Source organism: Rhea pennata, chromosome 6 (genome assembly GCF_028389875.1).
Source record: "Rhea pennata isolate bPtePen1 chromosome 6, bPtePen1.pri, whole genome shotgun sequence".
Taxonomy (NCBI): Eukaryota; Metazoa; Chordata; class Aves; order Rheiformes; family Rheidae; genus Rhea; species Rhea pennata.
Window position 1 is genome coordinate 10,329,606 of NC_084668.1, and position 16,190 is coordinate 10,345,795.

General features: G+C 58.6%; 1 protein-coding gene across 1 annotated transcript; it reads right to left on the minus strand.

Moving 5' to 3' along the window:
- Nucleotides 1-11,839: 11,839 nt before the first annotated feature.
- Nucleotides 11,840-14,909, minus strand: EN1 (engrailed homeobox 1). The gene is made up of 2 exons (XM_062579198.1): nucleotides 14,276-14,909; nucleotides 11,840-12,193 (listed from the first exon to the last, which is right to left on the minus strand). The coding sequence occupies exons 1-2, from the start codon at nucleotides 14,907-14,909 to the stop codon at nucleotides 11,877-11,879; spliced, it is 951 nt and encodes a 316-aa protein (XP_062435182.1). The 3' UTR covers nucleotides 11,840-11,876.
- Nucleotides 14,910-16,190: the final 1,281 nt, after the last annotated feature.

Genomic DNA, 16,190 nt, shown 5'->3' on the forward strand with positions numbered 1-16,190 from the left:
AGCTCCCTAAAAAACTTGGATCCCTCCCAAGGTGGCAAACTCTGCGCCTGGCCATCAAACAGGCTGCTTTGCACAGCCGCTCTCGAGCTGGATTGCAAATGCTGACAGGCTTTATAGGTCATTTCAAAAACAAATGCTTCATTTTAACACCTAGACTGCAGCAGCTACTACAACAAGCTGCTGATGCCAACTGGCTTTTGAAAAAGTGAATGTATCTGAAGAGATCCTAATTGACACTTTCAGGCAAGTGCCCAGCATAACTGAATATTACTCAGGTTTCTGGAGAGTGGTTTTTAAGTGACCATATAATTTAACTGACCTTTGATTATAATTTAAAACGCTACTGTAGAGCCCGGTTCCTCTCCCACTGAATGGCTGCCATCAACAGCAAAATTCCCATTGATGTTAATGAGAAAAGGATCAAGCACTTGCACCATCGGAGCCCATTGAATTACCCAGGTTGCCCTTTTGTGGGAGGTTTTTTTGACACATTCTTGGGAAGATCCCGTTAACTCACTTGAAATTACTTTGGTTCGGATCATACCCTCGGCTTTTTAGCAGAGCGCCCAGGGACGGAGCAGCGGTTCCTGCCCAGCAGAGGTACAATAGGGCCCTTTGCAGGCTGTGGGAATTTCCCGCATGTTGATCGACTTGCTACTGTAAAAGGCCGTAGGCCAAACCCTTCAGTCCTCCCGCAGACAAAAGTCCACGCTGACTTACCGCCATCCCCCCGCAAAGGCGCCCCAACGCCGGGGCGCTCGGCCTCAGCAGGGCGCGGGGGTCTCCCCAGACCTCTGCCCTCCTTCCAGCCCCGACGATAACCCGCAGCAAAACCCTCTCGGGGCGCGGACCGCGCGGGTGCCCGGGTGCGGGGTGCTCAGCACCACCTGGACTGGGACAAGGCCGTCTGCACCCAGGGGTCAGAGCGGGCAGCGACGGGGACGCCGGACGGGGGAGCCACCGGCACGGGGACAAGGCTGCAGCCTGCAAACCCACGCGGCTCCTCGCCTCCGCGCTCCGGCCGTTAGCAACCAAATCCTGCCTTCCATCTCCTCCGGGACAAGACAACCAGTAATTTAGCAGCACCTTAGAGAAGGGTATGCCCATCCAGAAAATAATAGAAATATAACAAAAAAAAGTGGGCTGGTTTTTATTTGTTTGCTTTAGCCATATCATAGCTCAGAGCCTCCTTGCCATTGTGGTTCAATATTTACTGATCGAAAATATAGACTAGCTACAAGTCACAGCATTTGCCAGAAAGAACGATTATCATCAGAAAGAAATGGGCATTAAAAGAATAGCTCTTCCATTTCCAGAATATAAAACAGACATTCAGGAGAACAAACAGAGCAGAGCAGAAATGATGGTCATTTGCAAGTAAAATATTACTAAACAATGTAACGTTGGATTAACTGTTTCATGTATTTATTGTAAAAGAATATATAGAACTTTACATGAGAAACTATCGGTACAAGCAAGAAACAACGCAGCCTTTTTAACAGCTTGCTTTTAAGTTAACGCTTCGGCACATACAGTGCAAGAGCTTGCTCCCGCTGACGCCCATGCAACGGCTCCCGTCAGGTTCGGTGGGGCCAGGACGGGGCCCCACGGTTTTAAACTTTCATCACGTACTGTTCCTTTCAGTGCTCTTATAAACACGCTGATCTCGGTAACGTTAACGTGATCTGGACACGTTTACGGCTGCGGATGTGTAATGCGGCAAGCAGGCACCGTAACACGATTTTTCTTCCCGTACACGTTTAAAACGAAAAGGCAGGAAAAGCGGGGAAGGATAAAGACAACGCAGGCGCCCACGGAGTGCAGCCCCGTGCGCAGCCCCCGAGCCCCCAGCGCCGACCGCACCGCGCACAACCTGAGCCACTTCACCGCCGGGAAAGCGGGAGCGCCAGCTACTCCGAATTAGGGCGGCTCTGGTGATGGCTTTGTACTCCGAGGACCCGTGGATTTCTGAAAATCGGTGCAGCTCTGACATTTGGCTTTACAGCTTTCTTCCTTCTAGGGCTATTTAAAATATTCACATGATTTCAGTTACTCTGTGGCAAATAATAAATTATGTCGAATGCATAATTAGTTCACTAGTCTTATACAAGCTCAGATATGATGAATTTGATAATCCCCTACCCAAAATATCGCTCAGAGGAAGTGCTTGTGACAGATTTGGTATACAGGGCTACCACAGCACTTGTCTTGGTTTATCCAGAAGTCTTTCTAAAAATACTCGCTATTCAATGCATGCTGTAACACGGACAAAACTAGTACAAAGTGAATTCTATTATTTAACTAGATAGTAAAGATTTACCGGTTCAAATGATCGCTGATGTTCAGACACAGCCATGTAAATATTTATTTTTAATTTAACTGAGCAGGGAACTCACCTAACAGGTGACCGTTTACTTGAGGCTTGCACAAAACGGAAGCACCTTTGTAGAAACAGAAAGGTGACAAGAATTGCAGTAATACGGTGGATCACTGCCATCCTGGCAGCACACCAGCTGCCTTTGGAGGTGAGTACAGCACCGCCGCTGCAGATGTGTAAGATAAGGACAGAGAGGTTCATGGCTGGATTAGGGCAACCTTTACGCTGCCTGATGCCAAGGGCTGGGCCCAGTGGGCTCTAGAAGTTGTCTCCAACTCCATCCTCCTCGGTTCTCTGCGTGGGGAATAGCTGTGTTTATTTTTAGCGCTTGAGCTCTCCTTGCAAGTGCACTCCATCCAAATGGACTCAATGTCTAACATTCTTTGGAATTGCTTGGAGCCAGACTCCAAAGCCCTGATTTACTTTATAGCTTCGTACATACAAATTTCCTATTGATTTCGGGGACAGACGCACAGAAATGAAAGGTCCGATTCCGAGAAGCTCAGCTGCTGTAAGGGTGGATTTGCTGAAGTAGGAGGAACCTGAAATACAGGAGTCTTTAAAAAAACCACAAACAGGATTTGGCCCCTAATATGTGGTAATAACAATAATGATGTCATTCATGTTCAGTCATGTACATGTTTTCATAAATCATTTCTAATAATTTATTGGATATAAAGAAGAGCTTGAAGTGTGACAATCTCCTGTAATTTTAAATAAAGCCTTCAACTAACTTTTCAAGCTCAGGACAGTGAAACTCCGTGACCGAGCGGTGCGTATCCAAACGCCAGAATCCGCGGCAGCGGTACAAGCCTCGCTGGAAGGCAGAAGGACGGGCCTGACGCTGCGTTCGCCCGTCCACGCAGAGCCACCCCTGCAGGGACCTATCTGGACTGCTGGTGTAAACCAGCGTATATCCAAAGGCAGCCTGCGCTGTCGGCGTTTACCTTCTCGCACAGCACCGAAACCAACAGAGATAAATCGCTTCAAACCAGCTTTGTATTTAGGCCACTGGCTTCAAACCAAGCGAAAGATTTGGGGGACGGCAAAGGGAGAACCCCGATCAAGAGCTAGCAAGCTAGAGGGGATCTGCAGGTTTCTGAAGCTCTCCACAGCACCCTGGCTTTTACTCCTTTCAGGGAAAAAAAAAAAAAAAAGCTTTTGCCTGTGATGCTAGAGTCCCTGGGAAGTTGGCGCCTGCTGCAAACCACGGCCCTTCCCCTGCGATGGCGATGGCACTGCACCTGAGCCAGCTTACACTAGCCCAGGATTTACACCAGGCTCAGAAATAGCCTCAGGTGGAAGGATTAAGCACTTGGCACTGTTGGCTTTAATTGCACGTTCACCTGCGCAGTCAGAAGGATACAATATGCAAGGCACCGAGGAATGCTTCGCTTTCAGCCAGCATTAGTATATGCCTGATATTTTTGCCAAGAGGCTGGTTTTTTCCTATCGACAGCAATATACGGCCCATTAATCTGTTGTTGTCGTTCAGGCGATGCTGATGCTTGTTTTTAAATGAAAGCCCAGGTGAAAGGTGGCAGCTCTGCGTGCGTGTACGTCCTGTCTCTGCGCGCAACCTCACGTGCACGCACCTTAGCGCAGCGCAGCTCCCCTGACCTCTGGGCGCTGGGTTTTTCTTCCTGGCAGGCTGTATGTGAATAAAATCAGATGTAGCTATGTTTTTACAGTTCAGCCCTCGGAGTCCTATCCTGCTGCCATTGAAATCAATGGCAAAACTCCCAGCTTCTCTAGTCCTATCAGATTAGCTTTGTTCCACGGGCTGAAACAGCGTAATAGATACCAGGTGTCCTTGATAGAGCTTGTGTGGTCTGCAAGTAAGTGGAACATATTTTAAAAAGCGAAATACAAAACAGCTACATCACAGAACCTGTAATAACCCCAAACTGATATTATTATCTATAGAGGACATGATCAGTATCTAAAATGTGACTCAGTATACATTTATATGATGTATCCTATAATAGACATGTTCTGGGGTAAACTCAGCTGCATGTTAAACCACTACAGAAATGGATCCATATTTATGCTCATTTCCACAAGAAAGTGTGGCTCTCGTGTGTTTTTACTTAAGGGAGAGAGACCCAAATAACCTTAAATTAATCCAGAAATCCACTTTATATATATGACTCCTCATGTAAAAAAACCTACAGAAGTAAAAGGCTGCATGTCAAACCTCTAGGCTGCTGCTCTAGCATTTAGCAACCTTGCTCCAAGCTGTGAACCTCCACTACAAAATTCCCTACATGTTTTCCCCACAATCATGGAGCCTCTCCAGCTCTCCCAGTACCACAGAGTGGAGGGAGACGATCCAGCCGCTGGGCTGTACTAGCACATCCACCAGTGTGGCCTGGATGTAACTAGGAAACACTTGAGGAGTTTCCCAGTGTGTTGGAGATGGCCCAGAAGCATTGCCTGGCTCAGGCGATGCTCTCAGTGCCCTGCTCTGCACAGACGTGACCAGGCATCGTCCTGCCCACCCCAGTTCACAGCACCTGAGGGGAGGCACCTTGGGGAATGTCTGGCTTGTGTCATCTGGGAGAGGACTGGAGATTTCAACCCAGGCTGTATCACACAGGATCAGGTGGAAGGGGAGAGTTCAGGGAAAAATCCAGCCCTCTGCTAGGGGGTGGAAAAAGAATGGGGGGGGGGGAGGAGCAGTATCAATCATTTCTTCCACCTGATTTAAGGTCTTCAAGTGTGGTGAAAACTGCTCTGGTTTCTAGCCAGAAGCTCATCTCGTAGAGTCAGTTTTTTGGGTCTGTTTGTATGCCAGTGCCTAAGTCTTCCTGCTCTGCTTTCACCTTGCAATACCATGTCTTGGCCCAGCTTCCCCAGACACCTGTGACCACCGTGGAGACCCAGTGCTCAGCGCTTCCTCTCTGCCTGGTGCCCTTGTGGGCAGCACCAGCCCCTAATGGGTGGGAACCTGCATTCAGGGGGCTTCAAGTCTCTTGTTCTCCCTCTCAGCTAAGGAAGCAGGAGCAAACTCATCTCCAGCTTCTCTTTGTTAGCCAAAGCACTGCCTGTTGTCTCCAAAGAGTTCGCGCTTGTGTCCAGCCTGGCCTGATGGGAACCGTGGCTGGAGCACCCACAGGTGCTGAAAGACCCTCTGGAGAAGGGGCAGCACTGCGGTAGCCACAGTGCGGTGCTCACAGGCAGCATTTCAGGCAGGAAAATCAAGGCCCTGGCTGACAGTCCTGCAGGCAAAACTGTTGCTGGAGTCAGTGCCCAGCTCCTGCAGCTAAAGGTACACGTTTTAATGAGGAAAGCTGCCGTGGCCTGCAGGAAAACACCACTGTCCCATTAAAGAGGCTTGGTGCAATTAGTATTTCGTTTGGTATCTAAAAGTCTACTGCTATCTCTAGTCTTATCTTTAACAGCCATCCTCTTTCATTATGGATTCGTCTCCTTAAGAGGCTTAAATACTTGTTCTTTTCCAATAAAGATCTTGCAAAGTACATTCGCGGGTAGCTTATTTTAACATTAATCACATTTAACAAGACTTTTACCAGAGCAGAGAGAACGCGTAACTAATTGTTGGAAGATCTGGTCAAGTTTATTGTAAAGGGTAACTGTCAAGCAATTGTGATTTATTTATTCGGAGGGAGATAAGGGACACATTGTTCTCTAGAAAAAAAATAGCACTGATCTTAAAGTTAGTATCAGTTATCTTCCATGTTGTCTTCAATCTTTGCATAACTGAGGGGACCCACTAGAGCACATTCTTCCCAGACTGTCTTCACACCAAATTCCTGTTTTTAAGCCTAACCCAAGCTGGTTCGTGGCCCTGGAAGGGTAGTGCTGGTGCGCCGCCTCTTCTACATGATTCTTAGAAAGCCAATGGCGAGGGACGGGCTCTGCCTGCTTCGGGGGGCAGGGGCCTGTCCCCCATAGAGGTCCCCGCTGCCCACGGGCCCTTGGCTGATGCCGAGCTGCAGGCCTGCCTGCCCCGTCCCAGGACGGCCGGAAAATCCTTGGGCTCACCGGAAAGCTGGGGCCCAGAGAGGGTACTGGGGAATAAAAGGAGAAGGGGGGTGCCTTTAATCTAGCAGTAAAATATAAATATATAAAAAGAGAGTAAAAGGGGGAAAGAACAACGTCTCATCACTGCCACTGTTCCTCGGGGCCCTGCGGTGCTTCCTCGGGAAACAACCCGCCCCCTCGAGCCGAGAAACGCCGGGGCTGGAGGGTGAGGGGAACCCGGCACCGGGGCCGCAGGCAGCCCGGCCCGGCCCGGCCCGGCCCCCCGCGGCCGCAGCCGCGCACCGCCCCCGCGCAGACCCTTCCCCCGGCCGCGGGGTCTCCGTGCAGCGCCGGTGCCCCACGAGCGCCGGCCCCGCGGGTGGGTGAGCTCGGGGGGGGGGGGGGGACAGCCGGGGCCCGGCGGCGGGTGCCAAGGGGCGCCCCGAGCCCGGCGCCCCCCGGCCGGGCTGCCCTCAGTCCGGGCGTCACCCCAGCTCTTCCCTTAGCCCCGCGGCTAAGGAAGAGCCCAGCAGAGAACGAAAAATAACTCAAAAGAAAATAATAAAATTAAGTAAAATAAAATAAAATATAAAATACAAAATAAAACGGTGCACTCTCCCGAGCCCTCTGCCTGGCCCTGCCCCGAGTGCCATCGCTCTTTCCCCGGACCCGAGCAAAGCCGCCGCTCGCAGCCCCTCGGTTCCGAGCCAACCTTGGGGCCCCGCCGGGTGCCAGCGGCACTTCCAGGGGCAGAAGGGGCTGCTGCCCGGTGTCCGCCCCCTAGAGCCCCGCGGGGCCCGGCCCGGCCCGGCCCGGCAGCGCCGGCCGCCGCAGCCCCGCGCAGCGCTTCCCGCCCGCCTCGGCCGCTGCTGCAGCCGGCAAAGTTTGTGCTCCGTAGCCAGGATACCGCCGCACTGGCAAAGTGACCGAAAACAAACTATCAAAACTCTTTTTTTTTTCTTTTTTTTTTCTTTTTTTAATGCAAGAGTTGCTCACCTGGTGCAGTACGGAGCAGATCCCGGAGCCAATGACTTCTACTTCCAGCAAAGTCTGGTTCACCGACTTACTCAACCGGAAGAGAGAGCTCCATTAGCTAGTTTATATACCCTCTTTTAAACCGGTGTCAAAGGCGTTTGGTGGGGAGCGTGAAGATGCACCTTGTGCGCTGCTGCCGCCAGGCAGCCCGGGAACGCGGCGCGTCCGACGCCGCAGCAGCAGGGAAGTTCGGGATTTTTCAAACCCAGAATTTACAACCTTTTCTCCAAATTTGAGCCCTTTTCCATTCGGCAGAGCTCTCAGAACGGTTTTAGATGTAATCGGAAACCGTTCCGCGGAGCATTCGAGCCGTGTTTTGCTCTGCCTCTTGCCCTGCGTTTATTTGTTGTGAAACAACCCCAAATTCAACGACCGTCGCTCCCGGCGACGACAAGCGGGAGAAACCCGCGGGCAGCGCCGGCGGCCGCCAGGACCCGACGGGAAGGGGGGGGTGTTGTCGGGGCGGCCGAGCGGGCCGTCGGGGCGGCAGCAGCCCTGGCAGCCCCCCGCCAGCCCCGCGACCGTGCGGAGCACAGCGGCGGCCGGGCGAGCAGAGCTCCTACCTGCGCTTGTTAGCGCTGCCTCGGACTTCCCTAGACGGGGAGGGAAGAGGTGCGTTGCTTGCTAAAACGCACTGTAAAGCCCCGGGGACTCTCTTTATTCCGGCGCGGCCTCGGCACCTGGGGGCGGCGGAGGTTTTAGCTCCGCGGGGGGCAGGCCCGGAGCCTTGCACATCCTCCCCCCACCCCCGGCGAGTGGCTGGAGAGGGCCCCGGGGCCGGCGGCCGGACCCCTCCTCGCTGTCCCCGGGGGCCGGTGTGCTTTGTCGGGGCGGGCCGTGCACTGGGACCCGCGGAGCCTCTCCCCCTCCCCCCGGCGCTGCAGCCGACCCGAGGGCTCCCCGCACCCCCCGGCCCCCGAAGCAAGGCAGAGGGAGAGGAGCCCAGCTTGTACCGCTCCCGGCGTCAAGATAAACATCGTCAGAAATCGTAGTAATTGGGATGGTGAAATCTGACCTCTGACCCGCCGGGCTAGGTGTCACAACCGTGTCCGCTGTGATTCCTCGACAGGCGAACAGGCTCCCCGACGGGAGGCAGCGGGATCCGCGCCGCGGCCCGAGGGGGCGGCCGGGGACACCACGCGCGGGCTCCCCCCGCGCCGCGCTTGCATATGCAAAGCCGCGGGGCCGTGGGGGGTCGTGGGGGCCGTGGGGGCGGGCGGGCCCTGGCAGCGGCCGCGGCCGGCTCGGCTGTGCGGGAGAGAAGGGAGCCGCGGAGCTTCCTGCCGCCGGCGGAAGGAGGAGGGTCGGGGGGGCCCGGGGGGTGGTCGGCTGGGTGCTAGCTGCGATTCACACAGGCACAAACGCCCTGCCGCCGCCGGGGTTTGGGGGGGGGGGGGAGCTGACCCTGATTTCCGATGGCAGGCAGGGAGGGAGACCGCCTTGCCTTCACGCTTGGGCTCGTAAGTACCCCGGTCTGGGGCTACGGCTCCCCGGGGCAGGGCGGCCCTTCCGCCCCGTCCAGCCCCCAGCGCGCCCCCCGCCTGCAAGTTTCCTGTGCTCATCTCCCCCGCCGCCCCTGTCCGACAGGGAGGGCACCGCGGTGCCTGCCCGGGCCCCCAAAGCGGCCTGGCGGAGCCCGTTGGCACCGGGGCTGCCTCTCGCTACCGATCCGGGGCTGGGCTGACCCCCGCCATCCCCTCCCCGTGGGGCCGCCCCCTCCCCCGGTGCGGGCACAGCCGGGCTCGGCCTGTCGGGGGGCCGCAGCGGCCCTTGCTGGTGCCTCTCCTATGCCCCGCTACGCTCGGAGAGAAACCCTGAAAGCATAGTAAAAAAAAATTTTTAAAGCCTGCTCTGTTTAAATAATCCTCTTTAGGCTCCCTTTAATCTGGCCTGTAATCCAGCCTGCCGTCGGTAACCCCGAGGTGCCCGGCTCTGCTCCGCTGGACCAGCCCCGGAGCCGCCGCTGCCAGCCGCGGAGCGGCGCGCCCGGGCGCGGAGCCCTCCCCGCGGCCGGGGCAGGGCGCTGCGGCGGGGGAAGGTGCGGAGCCCGGCTGAGCCCCGGCCGGCGCAGGCGGCCGAAACGAAGCAGCGAGAGGACGGCGCGCTGCAGCGGCTCTGCCCTCGGGGGAGTCAAAGCGGGTCGCTGCCGCGTCCCCTCCGCAGGCCGCGCCGCCTCCTCTTCGGGGTGCGTCATTACACGAGTTTTAATGAAAATATACCCCCGAATCTTCTCCTGTGCGGCTCCAGGGAAGTGCGTGGCAGAGGATATATATGAGAAAGACAGAGAATTGAATTTAGGTTGGAGATGCGGCTTGGGGTGTGTGTGTGTATGTGTGCGCACATCCCCTCCGACGGCAGCGAGCGAAGGGGGCTTTACCTTGCTCCGCCTGGGCCCAGAGCAGTGCGGGCCGGGGCGGCCCCGCGCCCCCCCCCCCCCCCCCCCCGGCGGCCCGCGAGGGGCAGGGGGATCCCGGCCGGGACGGCGCCTCGGACTTTGAAGGATGGTTTACTTTCCTCGGTGCAGGAGATTTAAGCTTATGATTCAATTCCATTGAAAAGGGGGGGGGGGGCAGAGAGAGAGAGAGAGAGAGAGGGAAAAAAAGAGAGAAATTTAAGAACTTTAGATGGCGCTGTGCAACATTTATTGAAACCCTCCGAGTATTCGCGGCTCCTCGGCCCGCAGAGAGGCGCAGAGCCCTCGGGGGCAGGGGAGGGCCGGGCTGGGCGGGGAGGGGACCGGGGGGCGCAGGGAAAGCGGGGGGGACGGGGGGGACGGCGGCGGCAGCGCTCGCCGGGAACAGCTAAAAACCAACCACGCAAAAAAAGCCCCCAAAGCCCCCAGACACCGTCTGCCGATGCCCCTCTGCTGCCGCGCCCCGCACCGACGTGGAGACCCCCCGACAGGGCAGGGAAGGGAGAGCCGCCACCGCCGCGGGCCCGGCTGCGCCCGGGGCCCCACCGCCCGTGGACGTGGCCTCGCCGTTGCTTGGAGCCCCGTGTCGCGGGGTAGGGGGGGTCCCTGACCTCGGGTCTGCCCCTGCCTCCAGGTCTCAGCAGTCGCCGCTTCCGCCCTCTCGGCTCCCGGCCTCGAGGGGAACTAAGGTGCGCGCCGTGTCAGAAAGGAAGAGAAGCGCCAGGCGAGGCCGGCGGAAAGCCCCGTCGGCTCTAGCCCGAGCCGGGCCCCGCCGGCGCCGCGCAGGGCTCCCCGTCCCGTCCCGTCCCGTCGGGGCCGCGGGCTGCGCGGGGCCCGGCCAGCCGCGGCCGCCGGAGAGCAGCCCCGGGGCCCGGGGAAGCCGAAACGACACGGGGTAGGTGCAAAAAGCCAGCGGGGGCGGGCGGATGCTGCGCACCCCGACGAGCGCCCGCAAAAAGCAGCTCGGGGACCGCGGCGAGGGCCGCGGGCAGGCGGCGAGGCCGCCCCCAGCGCCGCGCTGCCCTGGCAGCTTTTCCGCGGCCGGGGGAAAGCCCGTCTCGGGGGCTGGATTGGGGAAATTCAGAATGGGAGCAGACCCTCTCGGAGCGAGGCAAGGAGCTGTCAAGCAAATCCCTTTTCAACATATCCGGAGCTTTAAGCGGCCAGACGGTTTCAGACATTTTCCTGCACAATATACTATCACTGTGATTACGACGTGGGTTTTATTTCTTAAAAAGGGGAAACGCGGGAGGCGAGAAACAGCGACTGAAACAGCCAAGGAGAATTTTGGTTTTTAAGACAGTAGCCAAAAACAAATTTTTAAATAAAAATTAAAAAAAAAAAAAAAGAAGAAGAAGGATCGGACAGGATTTAAAGGAGGGAACGATCGTTTTAGAAATGCTGTACTAATCTATCGAAAAGAAACTGTAATAAACCCACTGAAATGGCACCACATAAACAGCGTATTGTGTATAAATATATATAAAATATGTGTATATATATTACATATATATACACATATAAAAACATGTATACACTAAAATAAAGAATTACAGTCAGCCTGGATCCTGAACACAGTCTACACTTTATTTCAGACTACAGATTTCTGAACATAATAAAATCTTTGGCTTGTAGCGGCGGGTTCAGTCTCGCAGTCTGTGGATCAGATTTTTTTTTTCCTCGAGAAAAAGAGACAGAAATTCACACAAAAAATAAAATCAAACGAAAGATCAAGAAAGTCGGACATTTACTGTAAAACAAGAGCAACGGACATCGAAAAAGAAAGGAAAGCAAACAAAACGAACGAACAAAAGACAGGAGAAGAGAGAACGGGAGAGAGAAACTGTCCAGCAAATAGAGATCGCTACACATATTTCTTACCTGAAATTAAATATATACAAGGTCATATGCTGTTTGGCTATATAGAGATATTTTTTAAGTGTTCATATTATTATTTCTTTTTAAGTGGAGTCCTTATACTATGGATAGACAATAGATCTGATTTTAAATAGCACCTGTGCGCGTCCCCGCCGGCGCGCAGGGCTCCGCGGGGCGCCGCGCCGCCTACTCGCTCTCCTCTTTGTCCTGCACCGTGGTGGTGGAGTGGTTGTAGAGTCCCTGGGCCATGAGGTGCAGCGCCAGCCCGTTCTTGATGCCCGTGGCCTTCTTGATCTTGGCGCGCTTGTTCTGGAACCAGATCTTGATCTGGGACTCGTTGAGGCTGAGCTCCTGCGCCAGGCTCTGCCGCCGCTGCTCCGTGATGTACCGGTTGGCCTGAAACTCCGCCTTGAGCCGCTGCAGCTGCTCGGCCGTGAAGGCCGTCCGCGGCCGCTTGTCCTCCTTCTCGCTCTTCTTCTTCTTCAGCTTCCTGGTGCGCGGGCCTGCGGGCAGGGCACACACACGCCGCTGGGCAGGGCCGCGCACCGCTCCGCGCACCGCTCCGCGGGTGGCCGGCGGCCGAGAGGCGCCGCCGCCGCCCGCGCCGCCGGCTCGGCCCCTCGGCGGGGCACGTCGGGGCCGGCGCTGCCCGCGCCGCCGGGGCCGAGCCGGGCGCGGAGCCGGGTCCCGGGGGCTCGGGGGTGGATACGCTGCGCCCCGGTTTCCGTGGGGGTGGGCAGGGGGCAGAGCGGCGCCCCCGCGCAGCGCCCGCGCCGCCGCCGCGGAGCTCCGGGCCGGCCCTCGCCCGCCGGCGCCGCCGCCCCGAGCCGCAGCGAGCCCGGCGCCGGCCCGGCCGCGCTCCGCAGGCTCCCACGGCCCCAGCCCGCAGGCCGCCCCGGCCGGGCCGCGGAGAGCGGACGAGGGGCCGGAGCCTTTCGGAAAGGGGGCTGCAACCCCCCACCCACCCACCCCCCGCCGCCGCGACAGCCGCATCCCCGCGGCCTCCCCGCGCCCCCGAGCAGGCCGAGAGCCGCTCCGCCGCCCCACGGCGCGGCTCTTCCCCCGCGCGGCGGGCCTTGCCGCGGCGCCGGGCTCGGGCAGCCCCCCGAGGGCCGGGCGGGGAGAGCGGCGGCGGCCGCGCCCGGGGAGGCAGCGCCGGCGGGTCCGGCACAACAAAGAGCAGCGCAGCCTCCCCCCGCCCGGGCTGGGGGCTCCGGGGCGAGGTGGAGGCTCCTGGCACACATGCGAATAACAACAACAACAACAACAGCAATCCTCTGCCCGAAGAAAGGGGAGGGAAGGAAATGAAGGCGCAAGTGCACAACGCTGGGCGCACGGCGACCCTGGCAGTCGGTAATAAAATCGCTGCCCTGGCCGGGGCCGGCCGCGCCGCTGACAGCTCTATCACTCAATCAATCACTTTAGTCAATCAAAGCGGCTTTTCCGAGTTTCAAGGAGCCGGACGTGTCAGTAACGGCGAGGGAGCCGCTCGGGCCGCGGGTGCCGCTGTGACCGGCGGCCCGGAGCACCCCGGCCGGCGAGCGCAGCGCCCGCGGCCCGGCCGGGGCTGCCAACGCCACCGGCACCGCGACCGGGGCCGGGGCCGCGACCGAGCCGAGCCGAGCCGGGATGGATCGGCCCCGGGGCCGGGACCAGGCCCGGCAGCGCCGCGACCCCCCAGGCCCGGCACCCCCGGCCTGCGCTGGCGCGGCCCGGCCGGGCTGGGCTGCCGGGAGCCGCCTTTCCTCTCTTCCATTTCTTTCCCCTTTTTAATTAGAATTAAAAATAGTAACGGCGATAAAAATAAAGGACTGACGGGGTCACCTGAGGGGGAGGCGGGAGGGAAAACGGCGAGGAGAAGAGGCAGTGCAAAGGCAGCGCGGCGGCCGGCGCGCCCCGCCGGGGCCGCGCCGAGCCGAGCCGAGCCGAGCCGGGGGCCTGCTGCCTGCGCGGCGCGGCCGCCCCGCGCTCGCCCCCGTCGCCGCCTTCCTAAAAATAAAAAAGGCCCTTCGCCCTCCGACAACCCTTCCCCCGCCCGCACTCCCAGCAGCCCATCCACACGGGCCTCGGGTCTCGCCCTGCAGCCACCCAGTCCCTGCGCGACCACCAGCGCCCAGGGAGAAAAAAAAAAGAAAGAAAAAAAAAAAAGGAAAGAAAGAAAGAAAATGGGGGAGAAGGGGGCAAACGAGGAGGGCAAAATCTCTTGCCCTTTCTCGCCCAGCTCCCAGGCCACCGCCAGCGCCGTGCGGAGCCCCCAGGGCTGCGGCACGGCGGCGAGGGGAGGGGGGCAAGAGAAAGGCGACTCCCCCCCTTCCCAGCTCTCCAAATTTGAATGCGACGCCGGGCCCCGAGTCGGGGGGCCGTATCGGGGCCCGGCGTCGCATTCAAATTTGGAGAGCCGCAGGAGGAAAGGGGGGGGGTGCGTTTCCTCTCGCCCCGTGTGACCCGGGACCCCCCCTCCCAACCCCAGCGAGGCCCTCAGCCGGCTGGAAGCCAAAGCGAAGGGGGGGAACAGGGGAAGGGGGGGGGGGGCGAGCACCCTGGCCGCGATTTGACCAGCTCCCAGCTGCGCCGCGCTTCCTTACCCGAGGACGGTCTGTCTGAGTACCTAGTGCAGTAGACCCAGGCCGGCCACACGAGCGGCTGCTGCGAGTCGGGCTTTATAACAGGTCCTCCAGTATTAGAGCCCATGAGGAGGATGGCGGGGCTGCCGTGCTCGCCGTACTTGGCCGGGTGAGTGTCGCCGCCGTCGGCGGGGGGCTTGGCGGCGGCGGCGGCGGGGCTGGCCCGGGCGGCGGCGGCGGGCGGCGGCGCGGCGGGGCCGTCGGGGCCGCAGCTGGAGTCCGGGCAGAGCAGCGAGGGCGGGTCGGGCGGCGGCGGCGGCGCCAGCAGCGGGTTGACGTTTTCTCTACCTGAGCTCTGGCCCCGGTCGGCGTCCCGCTCCCGGGCGGCCGCGCCGGCGGCCGCGGGCGGCTCCTTCTTGCAGCCGAAGTCGGGCCTCAGGATGTTGTCGATGAAGAAGTTGGTGGTGCGGTGCGGCGGCGGCGGCGGCGGGTGCGGGCGGCGGTGGTGGCGGGGCAGGGGCAGGGCGCGGGGCGCCGCGGGGGAGGCGGGCGCGGGGCTGGGCGACACGGGCACGCTCTCGCCATCGCTGCCGCTGCTGCTCGCCGTGCTGCTCGCCGAGTCTCGCTGGCTCTGCCCCTCCGGCTGCTCTTCCATGCTCGGCCCCCGCCACGGAGATCGCTGCCTTTCCCCCCCCCCTCCCCACACCCCACTTTATGCCCACCCCACTTTGCCGGTGGGTGGTGGGGTGGAAAAGGGGGAGGAAAAAATTAAAAAAAGAAAAAGAATAAAATCCACTTGTTGGGTTGGAGCTGAGATATTTTTTCCCCTCACACGAATGGATCCAAAAAAAAAAAAAAATGGGGAGACACTCGAGGGCTTCTTTCCCCCTTCTCCCGATCAGCTTATATTTCCACCACCACCAAGAAAAAAAAAAAGTATGCAACAACAACGCGCCCCCCCCAAAAAAAATCCCTCTCCCCTAAAAAATAATGAAATCCCTTTAAAATCTACCCATCTTCCTACAAATGCTGTAGGTCTGGGTTCCCCCAAGTGTCATGCTCCGCTTTGCCCACAGATCGGGCTTGGCAGAGCCTTTAATCGCCAGCTTGCACGGCGCCCGGGTTATTTTTTTTTTTTAATTTTTTTTTAAAGCAAATCTCTGACAGCTCCGATCTTTGCAACAAACTCTCCCTAAAAAATCCCTCAGCCACACTTTTTTCACTCGCACCGGAAGCACGTGAGGCTGGTCCGCACGTGGAGGCAGCCAATGGGGCGCCGCCGCGGCCGCTGACACCCCTGACGCCTGCCAATGGGCGGCCGCGCAACTGCGCGGATAAATAGCGCGTGGGGCCGGGGCGGGCGGTGGGAGCGCGCTGCTGCGCCGCGCCGCCGCCCCCCGCGCACCGCACCGCGCAGCGCAGCGCAGCACCGCGCAGCACCCCGCACCCTGCTCGTACACCGCCCCCGACCCGCTCCCTGCACCCCCCGCGCAAATCACCGCGGCGCTCTGAGCGCCCGCGCAGGCCGGCGGGGCAGCGGCGGCCGGCCCGGATCGGGCCACCAGCCCGTTTCCTCCTTTCCTCCCTCGAAAAGCAACAAAAAGACCCCCTCACGGACGGTTGTTGCCCCCCGGTTTTCGTGCGGCCGCGCTGGGTCGCGGAGGGGAGGTTGCGTGTGTCTGGGGTATCTGGGGTTTGCCCGGAATTGAAACTTCGGTGGAAGAATAAAAACGAAAAAAAATAGCAATAATAATCGCAGGAGCTAGTGCGAGGGTGAGTTGGGCTTAAAGTTGCGATTGGTGTGCTGGTTTATTTTTTTGATGTGTGAAACAGATCAAACGCCAGTTTACAGATGAATTCGTATCGTGTCTCCTTGTCTTTTTTTTTTTTTTTTCTCGACTATTTGTTTATTTGTTTGCTTTGATTCAGTTTAGGG